At 35.4% G+C, this 21,212-nt stretch overlaps 2 protein-coding genes across 5 annotated transcripts in view; one reads left to right on the top strand and one right to left on the bottom strand.

Annotated features, from left to right (window-relative positions):
* Positions 1 to 21,212, top strand: part of Ethr (ecdysis triggering hormone receptor) — a 145,540-nt gene that overhangs the window by 105,511 nt on the left and 18,817 nt on the right. For all 4 annotated transcript variants that reach the window (XM_038020522.2, NM_001172266.1, XM_038020521.2 and 1 more), the window contains 1 exon segment: positions 2,444 to 2,624. In XM_038020522.2, the coding sequence (XP_037876450.1) occupies positions 2,444 to 2,624 (181 nt within the window).
* On the bottom strand, positions 1,847 to 4,260 carry LOC134201487 (uncharacterized). The gene is made up of 2 exons (XM_062676345.1): positions 3,687 to 4,260; positions 1,847 to 2,698 (listed from the first exon to the last, which is right to left on the bottom strand). Exons 1-2 carry the CDS (start codon positions 4,238 to 4,240, stop codon positions 2,650 to 2,652), a joined length of 603 nt encoding a protein of 200 aa, XP_062532329.1. The 5' UTR covers positions 4,241 to 4,260; the 3' UTR covers positions 1,847 to 2,649.

Genomic DNA, 21,212 nt, shown 5'->3' with positions numbered 1-21,212 from the left:
TCTATATGGTCCAGTGATCCGATTTTGAGGCAACAAGCGTGAAAATAACTCACCGAACAAGTCAAATGTGAAGTAAAATTTACACCTGAGATATTGCAAATGTGTAAGTATAAAATAAAGTCTTCACATGTTTGTCTGTTTCTTTGGTTATTTTTTCTAAGCCACGCAATCGATTCTAATACGGTTTTCGTTAGCATAAAGAGAGATAAATGACGGATTATGTGGTATATATTTGGAACGTATCAATAACACGGCTATGGCAGTGCTGTGTCAAAAAAACTGTTTTTGTGCGAATATCTAGCCAACGCTGGCCAAATTTGAAGCGAAAATTTTGTCGCGAAAAGATGTGTTTGTTAATAAAATGGTTGTCGTGAAAGAGGCAACAGATAGGCTTTGTAATGTACTTTCCGAGTAATGTGAAGAGTTTTACTGGTGTTGAGGCCTCTTGTGAGCCCATACGAGACCACCAAGCCTATTTCTGCTGTGAAGCAGTAATGTATTTCGGTTTGAGGGATCAGGCAGTAGTCGGACTGTAAAAATTGAGACTCAGATCTTAGAACATAAGTATCCCTCAAGGTTTCAAGCTATCAACTCAAATATTGTTACGCCGGTACGAATAACGCCGTCTATCGCCGAATAGTCGAATGAATATCGAAGGATCTAGTAGCACTTAGAACGCTCGAGAAGTACAACGCCATCTATTGTCAGTCAGATAGCGGAAACACAATACTCGAAATGTGTAATATTCTCGATAATACTAGGGATATGGTATCGGCTATAAAAGCATTGCAGAGATGGCACGCAGCCAAACACGTTATTACGGATCCTCCTTATACATTAACGGTGCTTTTAGGTACCACGAGCACCGGTCACCGTCCTCATCGAACCTCGACGAAGGGCTCGACGAGCAAATTAACTCACACGCAGCCCACTGAGTTTCTCGTCGAATCTTCCCAGTGAGTTGCGTTTCCGATCCGGTGATAGATTCTGTGAAGCACTGCTCTTGCTAGGGCCAGTGTTAGTACCACTCCGGTTTGAGCCTCGTGAGCTCATCTACACGTTAGGGCGAAGCTGAAATAGCCTCTCAAGGCTATCACCATAAGCAGGGGAAAAAAAATACGCAGTCAGTCAGTAATCAGAACTACTCGAAGCGAAACAGCGAACGGATCACCTGAAGCGAAACGGAAAAGCGAATTGAGAATTTTAAAGTGTTCTAAGTGTTCAATACAGTTTTTAGTTGTACTATGGTGGAGCATTCATTTATTCCGAACCCCAGCGCGTAACAATCTTATTATTCGAATTTATATTATAACTAGCGACCCGCTCCGGCTCCGCTCGGGTCTTTAACAAAAATTTCAACGATATTTGGCGTTGTTTTACTTTTTTTAAATAAAAGAACACTTATTGCGGCATAGCTATAATAGTTAGACATAAAATGCTGTTGCGACACTTTTTATAAATAATAATGAGTTCTACAAAGTCGTAGTGCATTATTTTATTCTATCATCAATAGTTTTCGCAGGGCACGCGATCTAATGAGTATTGTAGGTAATTTTTTTACACCTTGGTTATATTATTGGAGTTTTAGTAAGGATCCCTAATTTATTTCAAAAATGTCACTGGGGAATTGTGTACCTTCTAAACAGTGAAAGAATTTTTCAAATCGGTTCAGTAGTTTCGGAGCCTATTCAATATAGTATAGATTAATCAAGTATAGATTAATTTTCTATTCGAGACTAGTTTTCTAGTAAAGTAAGTAAGTAAAGTAAAGTATTTAGACTAATTTTCTATTCTAAGAAAATAATTATTCGGGTATACATTTTTTTATTGATAAAAAAAAGATATTCCAAACAAATGATGTACACTAAAAACAATACTCAACAAAATCGGTTGGCGTGATATTAAAGTTATTGAGTTATTTATTTAATTGTCGCGCACGTACTTTTTTTTTTTTTGTCAGGTGGAAATCGCCGGACTTCCGCCCTCGCTCAACAACCCGCGTCCGAACCTCGCATGACACAGAACCCATGAAAAGGCAAAGGGGGGAAAGTGAAGCGTTTAGTGCGGAGCACATCTCTCCCAACCCCCCCCCCCCTCGGAACGCCGGACCAGCGATCGTCGGCGCCACGACCACCAGCCCTCTCGCGCACGTACTTAATGCAAATTTAAGGCTTATATGGTTATCTCATGGATACCATTATCAGAACTGGACTACATTGAAATGAGACGACACGGAAAGCGTCAGCTTTCTAATAAAAAAAGAATCATCAAAATCGATTCATCTATATATATTTCGATTCACCAATATACATTCACCTTTCTTTTTTTAAATCGGTTCAGTACTTTCGGAACCTATTCAATACAAACAAACAAATCTTTCCTCTTTATAATATTAAGTATAGAAGTATACATAAAATAAAAATAAACCCTTTTTCTCAACCAGGTCTCGCGGTGCCGTTCGTGGAATTGACCGTCACCCACGCTTCAGTACTGACGATACTGGCCATCAGCTTCGAGAGGTACTACGCGATCTGCGAGCCGCTGAGAGCTGGTTACGTGTGCACGAAGACCAGGGCCACCCTCATATGCGGACTCGTTTGGTTCTTCGCGGCCTTATTCACCAGGTACGTTCGCGATGGTGATCGCTTTTCATAGAGCAACGGTTCGTTTGACAAACACGAAGGCCACGGCATATAGCCTGGAATGGAAATGACGACTTTATTGCATCATGTGAAGTGCTCAAAATCGACCAACAGCTTTTTTATTCTTTCTAAATTACGCTGCAAATATCAAATATGCAATATCAATAAGCAGCCGTAATTCGCGATGACGTATTGTTAACGCAGATAGCCACAACCGACCTATCTCAACCAGTCTTCGAGTTTGAATGATCAGTAATTGTACAATTCAATTGAACTTTCAACGTCATAGTTCAAAGTGAATGGCGTCGTTCACTTTGTAAGGTCAATGACCTTTGGTGATTACTTAGGCCCAGAGCCCCAAAGACCTGTGTTCAAGTAGTAAAAAAAGTTAAATAAGTAGTACAATGAAATGAAAAACAAAGTTGTTAGACTAACACCCACGTGATAATGTGTTTATAGAAATTATTTTAAGAACGCTACGTGCCAACAACAAGGTTATTAAAAACAATCAAACTAACAAAATCGATGGCTATTATATTAGGTATATAACGGAAGTATATTTAATAAAATTTAATTAATATAAAATTAAAATAAATGTGGTCGCAATTATGAATATAGAATGGAAGGTTTTAATTTTTGTTATTACTACCCGTATACTTTAAAATGATTCGATTTTGAGGCGAAAAAATAATCTTGTTTGAATACAAAATACCAAATGTTTTCTTTGTCAAAGTTATGTAATGTATTTTTTTTATATTATTGGATATATGGATATAAGATTATCTATTATCTTTCTTCTTAAAACAAAACACTATATGATTCATCTAAAACAGAGTTTTATTTATTAAATATAGTTAAACTTTTACTTAACAAATATCAACTAATGAAATAACTATGTACTAACCTAAAACAGAGAATCGACAATTAAATGTTCATGCTTTACTGTTCTTATATTCAAATTTGAATCGTCCTTTTTACTTTTATAATTAAGCTAATTCACAAGGAGTTTTATTAAAAATGGTTGAATGTTTTTCTGATACCTACCTCCTCCTCCTCCTCGAGTCGTGTTCCTCATGTCTGAGGGTCGTGACCACCATCACCATGAGCTTCAATCTTAGGATTTTTTTCCACTGTCCCCTGTCCACGGCGTCATGCAGCGTGCTGTACACTGTACTGTCCAAAGCGGTGCGGATCTGATCGGACCAACGAGTCTGGCTGCGGCCTCTAGATCTGTTGCCTTCAACTTTCCCTGTGATCATAAGTTTTTCCAGGTTATCGCCGTCTTTCCTCGCAATGTAACCAAAATATTCGAGGATCCGCTTCAGACATACAGTAGACAGTCTGATTTTGATGCCCAGTTGCTTCAATATCGACACGTTAGTCCGGAAGGCTGTCCACGGAATTCTTAGCATGCGTCTCCAGCACCACATTTCGAAAGCATCGATGCGCATTCGGTCTGCTGCTTTCAACGTCCATGTCGCAGCTCCATACAAGAAGATAGAGAAAACAAGAGTCCGCACCAGTCTGGTTTTAGTTTTCAGGCCTATCCCTCTATTCTTCCAGATCTTCTGTAGCTGAGACATCGAACTTTTAGCCATTCCGATACGTCGGAATAGATACCTACCTACATACCCAAATATTAATGGTTCTGTCAGCGTCAACGCCAACACAAAGCTTACATGGATTTATATTATATTATTATTAATACTTTCTTCATTATCAAATGATTCCTTTTCGTCGCTCTAAGCAGTAAGACTGCAATCATTGTAACTTACAACTAAAGCATTTTCTAAAACTCAATTCTAAAATTTATAGGAAAATCGCGTCTATATTTTCATTGTTCTATAGCAGTGACTCTCAACCTTTTTTTTGTTGCGGCACATACTTAACGATTTCAAAAATTTGCCGGCACACAAAAAAAAAGATAGAAATTATTTACTTACTACAACACTCTGCATAAATAGTTTATCAAAAAATTTTAATATACGAAATAAACTAAAATATATTATAATATTTTTTTTTGTGGATTTAAATATATATTCATGTTTAAAATATTTTTCTTTTAAAATGATATAATTTAATAATATAAACATTATTATATATTCGCAAAATTTGGCGGCACACTTTTGAAATTTGGCGGCACACAAAAGTGCCGCGGAACAGTGGTTGAGAATCACTGTTCTATAGCATTAGTAGTTTTTAAACAACCTAATTATTATTATTTTTCAAAATTTAAATGGGACAAAAAATCGCTTGGCGTTCACCACCTTTGTAATTTTTTTATACTATGCTTGTGCTATGTGATTGACTAATCAAATATTACTGATATATTATTTGATATAACCCTAAGCATATCGACGCTTGAAAGGCAAAAATGACTAAGCGACAATAACTGCTTTGTACATAAATGATAGGCAATAACCATATTCGATGCGCAAAAAAAATTTATTTCTAGGTCTATTAAAATCATTTCAATCCCACAGCTACTAGTAGATTCTACTATAGCTAGGTACGTTAGAATAAATTTTGTTTTCAAGTATTTCAACTTTAAATTTTAGTCTACTGTAAAGTTCACGCATTGTCGCTTAGTCATGTTTGCCTTTCGAGCGTTGATATGTTTTTGTTGAATGAAATCTGCACATACGTAAAAGATTTTTGCCATTTCTTGAAATTCTTACACCATTAACATTAATATTAATTTAAAAAAAAATCACTTCACCAATCCTGTGTATTTTAATAGTCACACGATGCTATTCCTTCGTGAAGTTTTTCGTGAATATGTATTAGATTGAATGTTATTTGAATGTACTAGAGGTCCCGCAGTAGTCGAAATTCAACTATAATTAATTGGAATTGTAAGTATATACACTATTATGATTGTATTTTATACTTCTATAATGATAAATTTCGCCAAGACACTATAAAAAATATTAACAAAGACAAACAATATTTAATCTCAATTTGACAACAGACGTCAAGAACAAAAGTTTGACAATAAATAGTATGCATGCGTGTGTGCGTCAAATACATGGTATGTAGTTGTGTAATGTTTTCTTTATTGATTTAATGTATCTTAAATGCATTATTTTAAAAAAAATATTAGTAATATGCACTTCTTCTCTATATTCTCTATAAGTGTGGATAATTTCATACTCCTCCGTCCGCGCAATTTTCGTAAAAAGGGATACAAAGTTTTTGCTTCACGTATTAATATATAGATATATTATTTGATATAACCCTAAGCATATGTTTTTGTTGAATGAAATCTGCACATAAGTAAAAGATTTCTTGCCATTTATTGAAATTCTTACACCATTAACATTAATATTATTTTAAAAAAATCACTTCACCAATCCTGTGTATTTTAACAGTCACACGATGTTATTCCTTCGTGAAGTTTTTCGTGAATATGTATTAGGTACGACGTATTTGAATGTATAATTTGGCACTTAACTGCGAAATTTGAACACCGACAAAGTCGCTCTTTACAAGTACACCGGGAATCTCATATTTTAGACCAAAACAGACACATGTATCAAGGGTGAAACGCCTTCATGTCTGGACCCCGCACTAAATTTACCACGAGCCTTAGTACAATAGAAAAATCAAGAACAAAATCGAGCAATATTGTAAATCGGCGAGTTCCCAATCGCCAGCTGACAATACTGCCACGAAACATCACCATATTCAGTGGAAGAACACTGTTAACGAATCAACGGCGCGTCATACATTGATGGCTGTGATTGGCTAACGATGACGTCATATCGCACGAACCAATCACAAATCAGGAAAAGCAATAGTGGCACCAATTATCAAATTTTAAAATTATAACACGAAGAAAAAAGATGGACGCGCATGTCAATTCTATTTTGTAAAACAATTAAAAATATATATATAATGAGTATTTGAAGAAGTAAACGCATTTATTCATTTTCTTGGCCACCTCAAGTTACCTCTAAGAAATAGACGCAACAAACACGTTAGTTTAATCCAAACACTATTGAGAATTCAGCCCCATTATTATTATAGCATCCATAACAAAATAATGTAGTAGATATAACATTAAAAATTCGAAATTACCAATTCCGAACGACCTCTTCCCGGCACAATGAGGCGCAATGTTGAAGCCATCTCGGCTTCGTAAAGCTCATCCAAGTATGTAATAAGTTTGCTGAAGTAGCTCTCTTGTGTCCCCTTCAAACTTTAAACGAAAACCGACGACGCACTAAAATGTAGGTAGGTACTTCAACCATCGACGTTGCAAATTCAAACTAATTTCGGCTTGACGTACAAAATTATAATTTAACTAGCTGTACCCGTCCGCTTCGCTGGGCATTTAAAATTAACATTATTCTTTCTCACCCCCACAAAGACTCTCATCATTAACGCTCCGGCAACTGGTGTAGGGAGCCCAACAATCATATAAATATTAGTCTATCCATTAAGTACACGTATTTTCTACTTGGATACCAAGTTTCAAGTCAATTGGATGCACGGTTCAGTAGTTATAACGGAACATCCGTAAAAACCACTATAGATTTATATCTTAGTAAAGATGAGATTGTCAATAAAAAAAACACCGGCTTGTGGTGCCGGTATTTAAGACTTCAAAAAATTAAAGCAAACTAAGTTTTATTTATTTATCGCTTAGATTGGTGGACCAGCTCACGGTCCAACTGGTGATTAGTGGTTACGGGAGCCCATAGACATCTACAACGGAAATGCCGTCACGCACCTCGAGATATAAGTTCTAAGGTCTCGGTTTTTATAGTACAACGGCTGCCCCATCTTTCAAATCGAAACGCATTACTGTTTCACGGCAGAAATAAGCAGGGTGGTGGTACCTAGCACTAGTAATTACGCAAATTATAATTTTGCGGGTTTGATTTTTATAACACATGTTATTCCTTCTCCTAATGGGCTATTCCAGCTATATTTCCACTGAAACTTCGCGACATACAGGGCAATAGAGCTTGCTCGTGCGGTCTCACAACTCCACCTCCAGTGCGCCTTCTATGGTCATCGAAAACGTAGGGGGCAAGATCAAACAAATTCAGATCTTAAATACCCTAAGTATCTTTAATTTAAACTAGCTGACCCGGCAGACTTCGTAGTGCCTCAATCGATAAATAAAATACCTAAACTTTTATATAAAATAAACTTAAAACAAACAAAAGGAGTCCGTCCGACGGGGGACACATCAAAGGAAAAACAAAATTGTTATTTTTATTTAATTCCGAGCATTTTCATATTTATCTACCTTTTAAACCTTCTCTGGACTTCCACAAATAATTCAAGTCCAAAATTAGCCAATTTAGCCAACCAATAGGTCCAGCTGTTCTTGAGTTTTAGCGAGACTAACGAACAGCAATTCATTTTTATATATATAGATATACCTAGATAAAGAGTTTGACACCATGCCCTGACTTCATGACGCTGAGGTTCTACACACGCGAGGTCACATCTTCTATTGGAATTACTAAAAATATTCTAAATATACCGCTTGTTCCATCCAAGAAAGGACTTGTGGTGAAAATGAACGAACCATAATTACAGAAACATCTGAATCACCTTTAATTGAACCACATATGGGAAAATTTGAGTATCTCGTGTTCTGAATTTGGCGAACACACAACAGACGGATCTGATGAATACAAATTAATTCACAACCCAAACAATGCTATTAAACGAATTGGGAACTTAACGCAGACCAAACATACAAACATACAATGCCACGGATATTTTCGTTGCTTTAGTGGCAATTAAAGTAAGAGGAACCAGTTTTTGCCGATCAGTTGTTCCGAAATTAATACCATTTTTTTCTCCTACCTATGCTGATAGCCTTGAGAGGCTATTACAGCTTGACCTTAGCGTGTGGGTGAGCTCACGGGGCTCAAACCAGAGTGTTCCTAACACTGGCCCTAGCAAGAGTAGTTCTTCGCAGAATCTACCACCGGATCGGAAACGCGAACCACTGAGAAGATGCGGCAAGAAACTCAGTGGGCTGTGTCTGTGGGTTAATTCGCTCTTCGAGCTCTTCGTCGCAAGCGACGGGTTCGACGAGGACGGTGACCGATGCTTGTGGTACCTAAAAGCACCGTTAATGGATCGGGAGGATCCGTAATGACATGTTTTGGGCGACGTCGACTGCTACTAGAGATGAGTCGGGTTTATTAGAACAGACCCGAGTATTAGGTAGTTTACGAGATTAGGCTACACCTAATCCCATTTTGTCAATGTGTATAATCCATCTGATCCACCTAATCTTCGTATTCTTAAAACATAAAATCGAATGTTCAGCATACGCTCTCACCTGTTTCTGCGCTATCTCACTCACTTACACATTGCAATGTATTTGACAATCCCTAAATGTCTAATCATAATCATTCAAATAATTATCGAACGATCACATTAATCAAATACTAATAACGAACTCAGAGATTAGGAATCGGCAGATTGAGATTGCTTGCTAAGTAAAGTATTGATTGTGAATGAGATTAGAAATATTATGTGGATTAGGTATTGGGATTAGTTATTTCTTAAGATTAGGAACAGACGGAACTAGTATCTGATTTACCTAGTACGATCCATCTTTAACTGCTACGCTTAAGCCTCTTCTTCAACCCGTATCCACCCAATGCTGAGTGTGGGTCTCTTGACTCCACTTCATACTTTTTCAGTCTCTTGTCTTTCGCATCCAATCCCTACCTACATCGCATAATACAAGTTACTAAATGAAGAAAATGATACGTATGACGTAGGTACGTCAGGTCTTTGATTATTTAAACCAAGTGATTTTTTTTTTTACGAGAAATTGATAACGTTCTCTTGAAGGGTTCAATGTTCGCATCAAGCCTTGAAATCCACTGCGTCATATTAGATCCACGTACCGAACATATCTCGTAGATTTTATGGTTATCTCAATTTGGTATTCCGAGTGTGGTAACACGGATGTGCCCTGCTATCGCAGTGGCATACTTTTACTGTTCTCATCAATAGTTATATTAGTGCGGGGGTGGCTGAGTTGGTGAATTTCGGCGTATGTCGAATCTTACGTTATAGCTAGTGACAATTGGTTTAAACGCAAGGGATTGCTGTAAAATCAAACTGGTTTGGAATTAGAAATTTTCCTTCCTTCATAGTGAAAAGCATTTGTGAATGTATGTAAAGGATATAAGTCATTTGAAAAAAATTTAAATGACTTAGATACGAATGCATTTTGTACACGAAATAGTTCGTATGCACGAGAGCTTAACAAGAAATAGAATATATGTAATAGGCATTTGTTATATCGGTTCTAAATTGGAAGCTTATATAAGTTACTGATTATTACTGCTGGTAGGACGTCTTGTGAGTCCGCGCGGGTGCGTACCACCACCCTGCCTATTTCTGTCGTGAAGCAGTAATGCGTTTCGGTTTGAAGCGTGGGGCAGCTGCTGTAACTATACTTGAGACCTTAGAACTTATATCTCAAGGTGGGTGGCGCATTTACGTCGTAGATGTCTATGGGCTCCAGTAACCACTTAACACCAGGTGGGCTCTGAGCTCGTCCACCCATATAAGCAATAAAAAAAAATACGTTCTTAGCATACCTACATATTTCCACGAATGACTTTCACTATGAAGAAAAGAAAAGTTATAAGTCCAAACCAAAAATGGTTTTATAGAAATCCTTCGCGTTTTAAGCAATAGTCACTAGCTATGAAATCGAATCGAATAGAAAATCGAATATTTACTCATGATGAAACACAGTAAAATAGACCTTATAAATCTATATAATTAGCGGTCATCGATTACATCGTCGACAGCACAAATAACTCTAGTTGATTCGTTGTTTTTGTTGTTGACAACACCGACGTGACTGATTGATCGTATTATGGATGTAATATAAATTTTAGCCCCGCTATATTTACAAAGCCGCTGGACGTAACTTCTCGTGATCCTCCAGAAAGTCCACTGAAAGGTTCTCATTAAATGACCACCATTTTACAGAGATTATATTTCATCTCATATCATCTCATTTCACTTCATACTATCATTTTTCCGTTAAACAAATGTATATAAGATTAGGCTGTATGGTATATGACACTTTGGCCTTTCCAGTTGGAAAAATAAAACTACTACTACTACTAACCCCGATATACTGTTCGGAGTCGATGACATTTTATATACATGAGATGGACGGTAGCTATCACATTTTACAAGAAACTTACGACTTAACTAACTTTATAGATTAAAGCATTATATCAATGTTGGTATAGGAAAATACCGGTAACACCTTTTCACGAAGTACCTATACCAGCGTCAACGTTTAACTATCCAAAATATGAACTCTATGAAATAGTTGACGTCTATTTTTTGTACTTACTAAGTTTATTTGAAGTTATATTTTCACTACACTGACTTACCCCAAAAGCTTTTCCAGAGAACCTTTCTTGACACCGTCTTCGATAGTCATTTCAATGTTAAAGAATAAATAAATAAATAAATCTGAAATATATGTAGGATTTAATTATTTAATTATTACTAACATTTCTAATTATTGTAAAACATTTCTGAACGAGTGAAAGGATTCTGAACGCATGCTGTGCGAAAGGGAGTAGAAACAGATGTAGCTCTAGCTCGCTCTCTCGCACGACGCCGCCATTAGGAGTAAGACGTGTTCAAAATGCTCTCTAAGAATTAAATAAAAAGTATAGTGAAACCCTAGAAAAGAGTGATTTCATTTAGACCCACACCTACATATATATTCTATATTAGATCCATGACATTAGTTTTAGTAAACACAACAATATTTCCCTCCCTTTTATTGTTCACGTTTAGTATTAGACAAATACATTTACGTGAATACTTCATTACGTTCTAGTTGCGCGAACCTAATTTTCTAATCGTAAAGATTAAGATATCTAACCCTAAAAGTCATATACGTAAGTTTCAAAATAGAATGAAAGGCATTTAATGTATAAATAGTCTTCGTTTTCTTGTTCCTTTAGATTACATTATCAGTTTGTTTACCGATGAAATGACTAGAATTGTAGCTTTGACGGTTCAGGCTTTGTTTATCAATTAACACCATGTTATAATGTAACAGTAATGTATGTTTTTAATGTTTAATCATGTAAATTGGCTGACGTGTTTGACTGCTCAGTGCATATTTATTTATTTATTTATCGATGGAAGAAAGCGGAATTGTTGAAACTTGAAGAACCCAACTTTACACGAAAGGCTTAAATGTATTTAAATTTTAATATGGTATAAAGTGATTTAGCCCAAAATGCAAGTTACGACTTTTCCGCTCTCATCCGTTGATATGAATATATTTAAACGTATATAAGAGTCGACTATTATCAAAGCCGGCAATCTGACTTTTGGACAATGATTGGTAAATCAGAAAAACGAATTATTGACTTTGTATTCCATGGGCAGTCACAAAACTCTTCGGAACGAAATCTTAGATAAATAACAGGTTAACTATTAACCTTTATTTAGTGAAGGTTTTGAACCGTATTCTTTGAAGGAGACGATTATATTCAAATCAATCTGTATTGACATATCAATAAAAATATTTTGTCCAAATGCACAGATTGCCACCTTTAATAATAGACGACTCATAAGTATGTAGGTCATTCAGTCTCTGATACCTATAACACAGAGAATCCTGATTTGGGGCTGGATGGCAGTGCGTGAATGTTATACAAATATTTAAAAAAAACTTGAGAAAGAAAAGTTGAGAAGTGCGGGTTTGGGATGGTATGGACATGTGATGAGACGAAATGACAATAAGGTTAGTGAGAGAGTGCTAACTATGAATGTTAGAAGGCTATAGAGGAAGAGGTAGACCTAGAAGAAACGGATGGATTGCGTGAAAGGCGTTAGGTGTGTAAGAGGGGAGTGAGTGATAGAGGAGTATGGAAAGAGAAAACATATTGCGCCGACCCCAGGATGGTGATGATGATGATAAGAAAAAAAAGTAAAAATAACCGGACTAATTAAGCAGCAATGCAAAATAAAAAAAAACCTTGACTGCGTGTGATAGAATTGGCTTTCTTACACTTACCAAATCGGAACATAATAGTGTCTTAAAATGCAACTGTATCTTGGATTCTATTAGCATTACTGTATTCTTTACTCTACGAAGTAATAGGGACGTGAGTCACGAAGTCATACGACAAAGTTTACGTTTAATGAAATTGTCGAGACAATGACGTATGTGTACACTTGCGTCCATCCTTTAAAGGCACTCGGCCGCGAAGGAAACACGTGAAAACTCCGAACTCAGAAACCGGTGGAGCTTAATATTAAGCTCGCATAAAACAACAGAAACATTACTTGCAAGGAATCCGGTCGCTTTGCATTTTATTGGGCGGTCTATGAACGCGGGGGATGACCGAGGCCATGCGATATCGTTGGGAGTTCAGCCATTTGATAGTTTCGATCGCGTGTTTTGTCTATTGGTGAAATACTTTTGTTATTCACTAGAACAGTCCTTCGTTGTTACAAAATTATTGATAGTTTATAGGTACTGTCGAATTAATTAGTGACTATTGAAGAATAGAATAAGAATATATTTTTTTAACGCAAAAAAACTGCTTCGTATTTTTTCTTTTGTGTTGTTATCTTTTTTTGTGTAAAAACGAAGTTAGGTTAGAATCAATCATAAAAATCCTATCGCACAGAAATTAGCCACAACCAAGAAAACAGGATTAAAGAGGCGTACTTTTCACAAAGAATCATAATTGATAATACAAAATGGAACTTGTAACGTTAATCTATAAATACAGATAAATAAATAAATATATATTTTATTTTTGCAACATTAAGGACCTAATCTATCTAATGATCCAGGTAGATTGAAATTGTCGTGGTGATTCTAGTTTTCAAAGGTAATAGTTTTGTAAGAGATTTTATTGAATTTTAAGATTTATTTAAACTATGGAGGGTAGAAGCGGAAGAGAATTCTGACCTCCGTAATTTAAATTAATGATACCATCATCTGGTCAATTTTTTTTTATTCTCTTTGACGTATCGAACAGCTGTCAATGACAATCACGTTGATGTCACGGGTAGAACAAAAGAGAGAAGAAGAAGTCTACCCTACATAATTTAAACTTTTTTTTTATTGTTTAGATGGGTGGACGAGCTCACAACCCACCTGGTGTTAAGTGGTTACTGGAGCCCATAGACATCTACAACGTAAATACGCCACCCACCTTGAAATATAAACTTCAAACCCTTCAAACAAACTGTTAAAAACATCTTGTCAATGTACTTTTTACTCTGTCTGGCGTTTCGAATAGTTGTCAATGTCAATCGCCTTAATGTCACGGGTAAAACAAAGCAGATAGTTCGTCTATGTACTGAATTTATCTATATTTTATGATGTTTTTATTTCTGAACACAATCACGGTAGTACGTAAAGTTTTTAGGTCGACAAAATTTGTTTTCTTTTCCTCTCTACCTAGATATGTACATTAGATAGAAAACATTGTTTTACTATCAATCAAAGGTACTCGCAAGTAAAATGAGACTCTCTCTTTGAGCTTATTCAATCATCGTACTAATAAATTAAGATTTCTATAGCATTTACCCTATAAACAACTACAAATTTTCTAGAAATTAACAAAGTTGTACGTCCCCTTTTCCTTTCTCTCTACCTAGATAGGTAAATTAGATAGAAAACATTGTTTTACTATCAACCAAAGGTACTCGCAAGTAAAATGGAGCTCTATCTTCGAGGTTATTCAATCATCGTACTAATAAATTAAGATTTCTATAGCATTTTCCCTATAAACAACTAGAAAATTTCTAGAAATTAACATAGTTGTACGTCCCCTTTTCCTTTCTCTCTACCTAGATAGGTAAATTAGATAGAAAACATTGTTTTATTATCAACCAAAGGTACTCGCAAGTAAAATGAGGCTCTCTCTTCGAGGTTATTCAATCATCGTACTAATAAATTAAGATTTCTATAGCATTTTTCCTATAAACAACTAGTAAATTTCTAGAAATTAACATAGTTGTACGTCCCCTTTTCCTTTCTCTCTACCTAGATAGGTAAATTAGATAGAAAACATTGTTTTATTATCAACCAAAGGTACTCGCAAGTAAAATGGAGCTCTATCTTCGAGATTATACAATCATTGTACTAATAAATTAAGATTTCTGTAGCATTTTCCCTATAAACAACTACAAATTTTCTAGAAATTAACAAAGTTGTACGTCCCCTTTTCCTTTCTCTCTACCTAGATAGGTAAATTAGATAGAAAACATTGTTTTACTATCAACTAAAGGTACTCGCGAGTAAAATGAGGCTCTCTCTTCGAGGTTATTCAATCATCGTACTAATAAATTAAGATTTCTGTAGCATTTTTCCTATAAACAACTAGAAAACTTCTAGAAATTAACAAAGTTGTACGTTCCCTTTTCCCAGATTGGAGCTCACTGTATTTTAAGTAGAACCCTAATCTTCTAAAACAAACAAAAACAAGCAATGTTCCGTCGACCTAAATAACATTATGTTGTATCTATCAGCGTTTAATTATTACTAGTGGTGCCGCAATAGTGGAAATTCGACTATAATTCATTTTAATTATAAGATTCAACATTATTATGGTTCTATTGTCAAAGATTTTTATACTTCTTTATTCACAGATTTCGCGAAGACTACACTATAGACAAATAATATTATAGACAAACAATATTAACCTATTCTCAATTTGACCATAGACTATAAATAATTACAAAAATTTTACAACAAACAGAGTATACATGTATATATGCGTGGACGTGTCATATAGATGGCAGTGTGTGTAATGTTTTATTTATTGATTTAATGTGTTTTTTATGCATAATATTAACAAAATATTATCATTCTGCACTCCTTCTCTATATTCTCTATAAGTGTGGGGAATTTCATACTTCTCCGTCCGCGCAATTTTCGTAAAAAGGGGTACAAAGTTTTTGCTTCACGTATTGATATATAGATGAGTGAATGCCTAAAAGGTTTTTTCGGGTTGCATTTTCATCATCAAATAGCTATAGGTTAAACATAATTGAGCAAGATTTTGTTGAGATTTAATTGAAACAAGTTTTACGGATTTTTTGTTGTTATCTTTTCTCTTTACAGTCTTCATGCTCAATGACGATTGAATGTATAATGACATAATGACGGTAATCATATAACAATAGCAAAAAAACGGGAGATCAAACCATATAAGTAGTTTTAATTGCGTCTATGTCTCGGAAAGACTGTCCTAAGTTTTTTCTTTCACTAAATCACTTGGTCCCTAAGTTGGTTCGAAATGTTGAAGGCTTGTGGAGTTCACATTTCAAATTTCACAGCCTTACAAATTCTACAAGGCCCTTCATCTTTCAATACTAGCACTTTTAAAAGAATCTAGATATATTAGAACATGCCGTCTCATACTTAAAACCATTGTCCAAAACTAATTAATTATAAGTAGGTGTACGCAGCGGTTAGCAACTGCTTTTTTTTTTATTGTCTTTGTAGGTAGACGAGCATACGGCCTACCTGATGGTGAGTGGTTACCGTCTCTGGTAGACGTCTTTCATGCCAGGGGTAGAGCCAAGCTGCTGCCTACCGTACTGTACCGTAAACAGAACAAAAAAAAAGTTATCTGTAGATTAATTGGTAAGAAAAAGTCATGAAGTCAAATGTGCAAAATCAATAAGATGAAACCGACGCTTGAAAGGCAAACGTGACTAAGCGACAATAACTGCTTTGTACATAAATGATAGGCAATAACCATATTCGATGCGCAAAAAATATATATTTCTAGGTCTATTAAAATCATTTCAATCCTACAGCTACTAGCTAGATTCTACTACAGCTAGATTCGTTAAAATAAATTTTGTTTTCAAGTATTTCAACTTTAAATTAGTCTACTGTAAAGTTCACGCATTGTCGCTTAGTCACGTTTGCCTTTCAAGCGTCGATACGTGAATTTTCAATGCAAATATCAAAATGGATCATTTGACCCGTTATGGTATGTTTAGTTATGTCTTTTAAAGGTTATGTCTTATGTTCAATTGTTCAATGCTTATACTATCAGTTACTCGGATTGCCATAAATCATGCCTTCGCGCTTAAGATAACAATTACTTTTTCCTAGTTCTTGAATCGGGCATAATCTATTGTTAAGATTTAAAACGATAGCTACACTTGGGAGACCATTGGCTATTTTTCTAAGCTATTTATATAAATTTTAATCTCGCGAATACCCGCCATCCTTTGGCTGGCTGTGTAATAAAGTCCCTGTATCACAAAAGAATTCGTACAAAGCGTATAGACGGTAAACACACTACATTATTCTCGAGAATTTTTAATATATCTCACAGCTTATTGAACGCCAGCGCTGGTCGGGAGCTGTGCTCGGATATTGGTTCCGCTTTTAAATTATAGATGGCGTTAAAACCAATAAATTCAAATCGAATGGAATAACGGACGCCACGTTGCCCTCGTTCGTACGTTTTGTTGAATTGCATTTTACTGGATTGTTCTTTTAAATTGAATTTTCAATATCATTCGGAGTTACTTGAAGTCGAATATATACTTTTTTATTCTATTTGATCGATTGGGTACGTAGTTATTAACACTGGAAATATTGAATGAGAGTTTTTCAACTGATATCGAAAAAGGAGGATCGTTTTCATTGGTTATGCAAATAGATTATCAAATTTAAAAATAAAATTAAAGATTGTCTTTTCTGAAGCGGAACTTCATTTTTTTTTGTAACTACATTATTCTGAGAAATGAATAATACTTTTGTTTAATTGGCATCTTCCGACCAACGAGCTCATGCTATTATTGAAGCCCATGGGCATCAGGTTTATATAAGACGAGAAGTGAAATACAACAATTTATATTATAATTTTCGTAACGCAAACCACATCTGATCTACTCATATTGACTATGTTGGTATTAAAAAAACTGTAGGGAAATATCATAGAGCATATGCTCACGAGTAGCTTCCAAGATGTGAGAATAAAATGATTAGGCATTTTTTTTGCTTAGATGTTTGATCAAGTTCACGGTCCACCTTAATTGGTTATCGGAGCCCGTGGTTATCAATAAAGCAAATGACGCCATCTGCCTTGAGATATGAGTTCATTTCAGTCAAACTATAAATAATACAATGTCTAACCCACCCATAAGACCTATGCTGATAGCCTTGAGAGGCTATTTCAGCTTCTTCTTGACGTATAGGTGAGCTCACGGGGCTCAAACCGGAGTGTTGCTAGCATTGGCCCTAGCAAGAGCAGTGCTTTGCAGAATCTACCACCGGATCGAAAACGCGACCCACTGAGAAGATCCGGCGAGAAGCTCAGTGGGCTAAGCCATGCATTACTGCTTCACGTCAAAATCAGGTAGAATAGGGGTGCGCCGTGCATGCTCACAAGACAAGACCCACTACCCCAAAATGCGGTGGTATAGCCGTCCTGCACTTTTTTGCTGTCAAACAATCATGTTTTCGAATTTTAAGCGTTGAATAATTATTATTGCATTAAATAGACCTCATATCCTGAGAAGATTAGTGGGATTAATCTTAAGATATTTTGGCACCCCAGTAATCACTTAATACTGAATTAATTCACTAAGCAATGCAATAAAAAATAACACCTATCCTATTGTTCCATTCAGAACATGACTATTTTGAAATAGGGAACATGATGCTTTCATTCTTGTTACAAGTTTCAATGCTTTCTTAGAACTTAAAGCACCTTCTAATTGAGGGTTACGTTTTTCTATAGATTTACATTTATGATACTCAAAGTGTGAGTTTGTATAGACGGATCACGCACGGTAGCCTCCGGATAATATATTCTTTTGCATTGCAAATTGCCCGAGTAACTTTTAGTTAAAAATGCGTTCTTAACCTTCCTGTAATTTATTTATTCACTAGCGACCCGCCCTCGCTTCGCTTCGGAAACTGTAATTATTATTGATTTCTCCACTACTTAATGGATGTTATTATGCATATAAACCTTCCTCTTTAATCACGTAGGCGTGCAGAGAGATCTTGTTGTACCGGTCGTTTGAGGTGTAATTTTACGACACACTCTAATGTCGATGCTAAATGGTACAGTTAACAATCTTCATAGCAGGATTTTTGTCTGAAAGATGTGTCATATCATGAGTACACATATGTTTAGTGTGTGATATTTAACATTTGACCAGTATTTACATTTACAAATTATAAAACATTAGCGACCCGCCCTCGCTTCGCTTCGGAAACTGTAATTTATTATTGATTTCTCCACTATTTAATGGATGTTATAAACCTTCCTCTTCAATCACTCTATCTATTAAAAAAAACCGCATCAAAATCCGTTGCGTAGTTTTAAAGATTTAAGCATACATAGGGACAGACAGATATAGGGCCAGAGAAAGCGACTTTGTTTTACACTATGTAGTGATGATTGGATTTGCGAATCGCTCGTCAAGTTCATTTGAAAGACTTGTTGTTGGCACTTCATGATATTTTGAATGAGTGTATGTGTTATTTGGACAAATAAATGCAACATCGGACTGTGATTGCGTTTCACTTGTTTTTACTAAAAACATTTTATACTTTTCGCGAACGATCAAATGCTAACAATCATTGAGTTCGTTTTAGCGCTTAAAGAAACAACCCCTTTGTGAAGCAAGGTTCGTACATATTTTCGCTTATATAAATGTATGTGACAGCTTTATTGTGAAATGCTTTATGTGTCTGCTTCTCGTAGTGTTGAATCGGGTTGCTTTGATGGATCTTGGTGAGTCGAGAATTCGTCTAAATGAATTACTTAGATTGCATTTCGTAGTGCCCATCAATAAAACCCGATTTTTTTGCTTGGAAATTAAGAGATAATTTAAGTTCGTTTGCAAATTACTTGTGTATTAATATTGATATTAAATACTGTTAAATGAACAAAACTATATGACACTGAATTTTCTAGGATATCTTTAATTTATCTAAACAGGCATTGCCTACAAATTGTTCTAAACTACTGTTACATAAAGTGCAGAATTGCATAATCCATACTTTTACTAGATCTTGAAGATATACATACCCACAAGAGTAGCTGGACTCACTGACAGATTGTGAAATTGTTAATGACGTTCTGTATTCTCCGTAGACAAACTTGACGGCAGTCAAAATATATTTTGTAGGTTCATGAATTTTATAGACTTTGCTCCATTATACACTTTCCATATTTCTGTTAATATAAAGAGCTTGAGTTTTTAAACAGTTATTAATTGGTCCTCTAATTTGTATATTAAAATTGAGGGTAATGAAAATGCTACTGAACTATGAACATGTAAATGAGGCTTAAAAAAGTCAAGATGGGTCGTGTAATGGTATCTATGCACTCTGGCATACTATGTAGGTAAATATAGTTTAAAACCACAAAAAATATGCTGTAATGGAAAGCTGAACTTAAATTAAAAAGTACTTTTAGCTTGGTTATCGTGATTATCACTGTCTATTTCTGCTGTGAAGCAGTAATGCGTTTCGGTCTGAAACATTAACAAAAGCAAAACATTAACTGTCCTCTTCCCACTCATAAGCTAAAACGCGCGGAAGTGATATAGGCAGACACTACACAAGCACTACACAAGCGCAACGTGTGAATGTGTTGAACACGAGCTACATGGTAGGTGGAGTGGAGGTGTTAGGTTTTATTTTCGTTACGGAATTTCTTGATTTGGTCGCCGCGCTCAAAGCCCACGATAAAACTTGGTACTTATGCATATATTCAAGTTAATCGGACGTCTTCAAGTTTGTGAAGAAAGCATTGAAAGATTCCGTTACATACAAAGAACACATAAAAATATCCCTACATAATAATAATTATAGAAATAAAACTTTCAAACAGATGAAGCTAATAAAAGTTAGTTCAAAATGCTTTTGCCTTACGCACAGTGGCTTTAAGCCATTTAGACCAAACGGATTAAATGTAGCGTTTATCATAAAAATGGTGATGTCAAAATCTCGTATTAAATGTTGCTTCTTAGATATGTACCATTTTTATCTAATTAAAACATTAAATTTCATTTTAACGTAAATCCTGTTTTCAAGTCTGTTAGGTGTCTGATCAATACAAGAACTGTGATGCTGGTGAAAAATCTTTCGACGATTATACCTAAGATCATACTAATCATAATTAGTTTGTTGTAAATTTTCGATAATAAGAGCTTCGTGAGAACACAATATAAAGACGTTATTTCAACAAACAGAAGAAATTGAAAAACAGATATTAATGCGATCTCATGAATTACTCAGGTTAGCATCGAAAGAATTGTAAAAGTTATGACTTCGGAGATATTTCGAATCAAAGAAAAACCAGCTGAGGTTCACGTTTTGTATGCGAACGACCAAAATAAAGGATATAAACAGTAATAACAATAAATAACGGGCTTGTTAAAACTCAAATAAATATAGTAAAAATTTCCACAAAACAAAATAGAATTTTGTGCAGGGCGAATTTATTCAGTAAGCTATTTGTACATTTTTATTAAAGCATTTCTTTCGACACACTCTTAACGTCTACTCATTGTTGGCAGGTT

Source organism: Bombyx mori, chromosome 26, assembly GCF_030269925.1.
Source record: "Bombyx mori chromosome 26, ASM3026992v2".
Classification (NCBI taxonomy): Eukaryota; Metazoa; Arthropoda; class Insecta; order Lepidoptera; family Bombycidae; genus Bombyx; species Bombyx mori.
Note: the sequence above shows the minus strand (reverse complement) of the source record. Positions and strands in the feature narration are given on the sequence as shown.

Bases quoted from the DNA above. Each gene is read 5' to 3' on its own strand.
- LOC134201487 (XM_062676345.1), bottom strand. From the start codon at position 4,240: ATGGCTAAAAGTTCGATGTCTCAGCTACAGAAGATCTGGAAGAATAGA. The intron at 2,699-3,686 runs GTAGGTATCAGA...TTTCCATTCCAG, and splicing joins GACTCGAGGAGGAGGAGGAG to GCTATATGCCGTGGCCTTCG.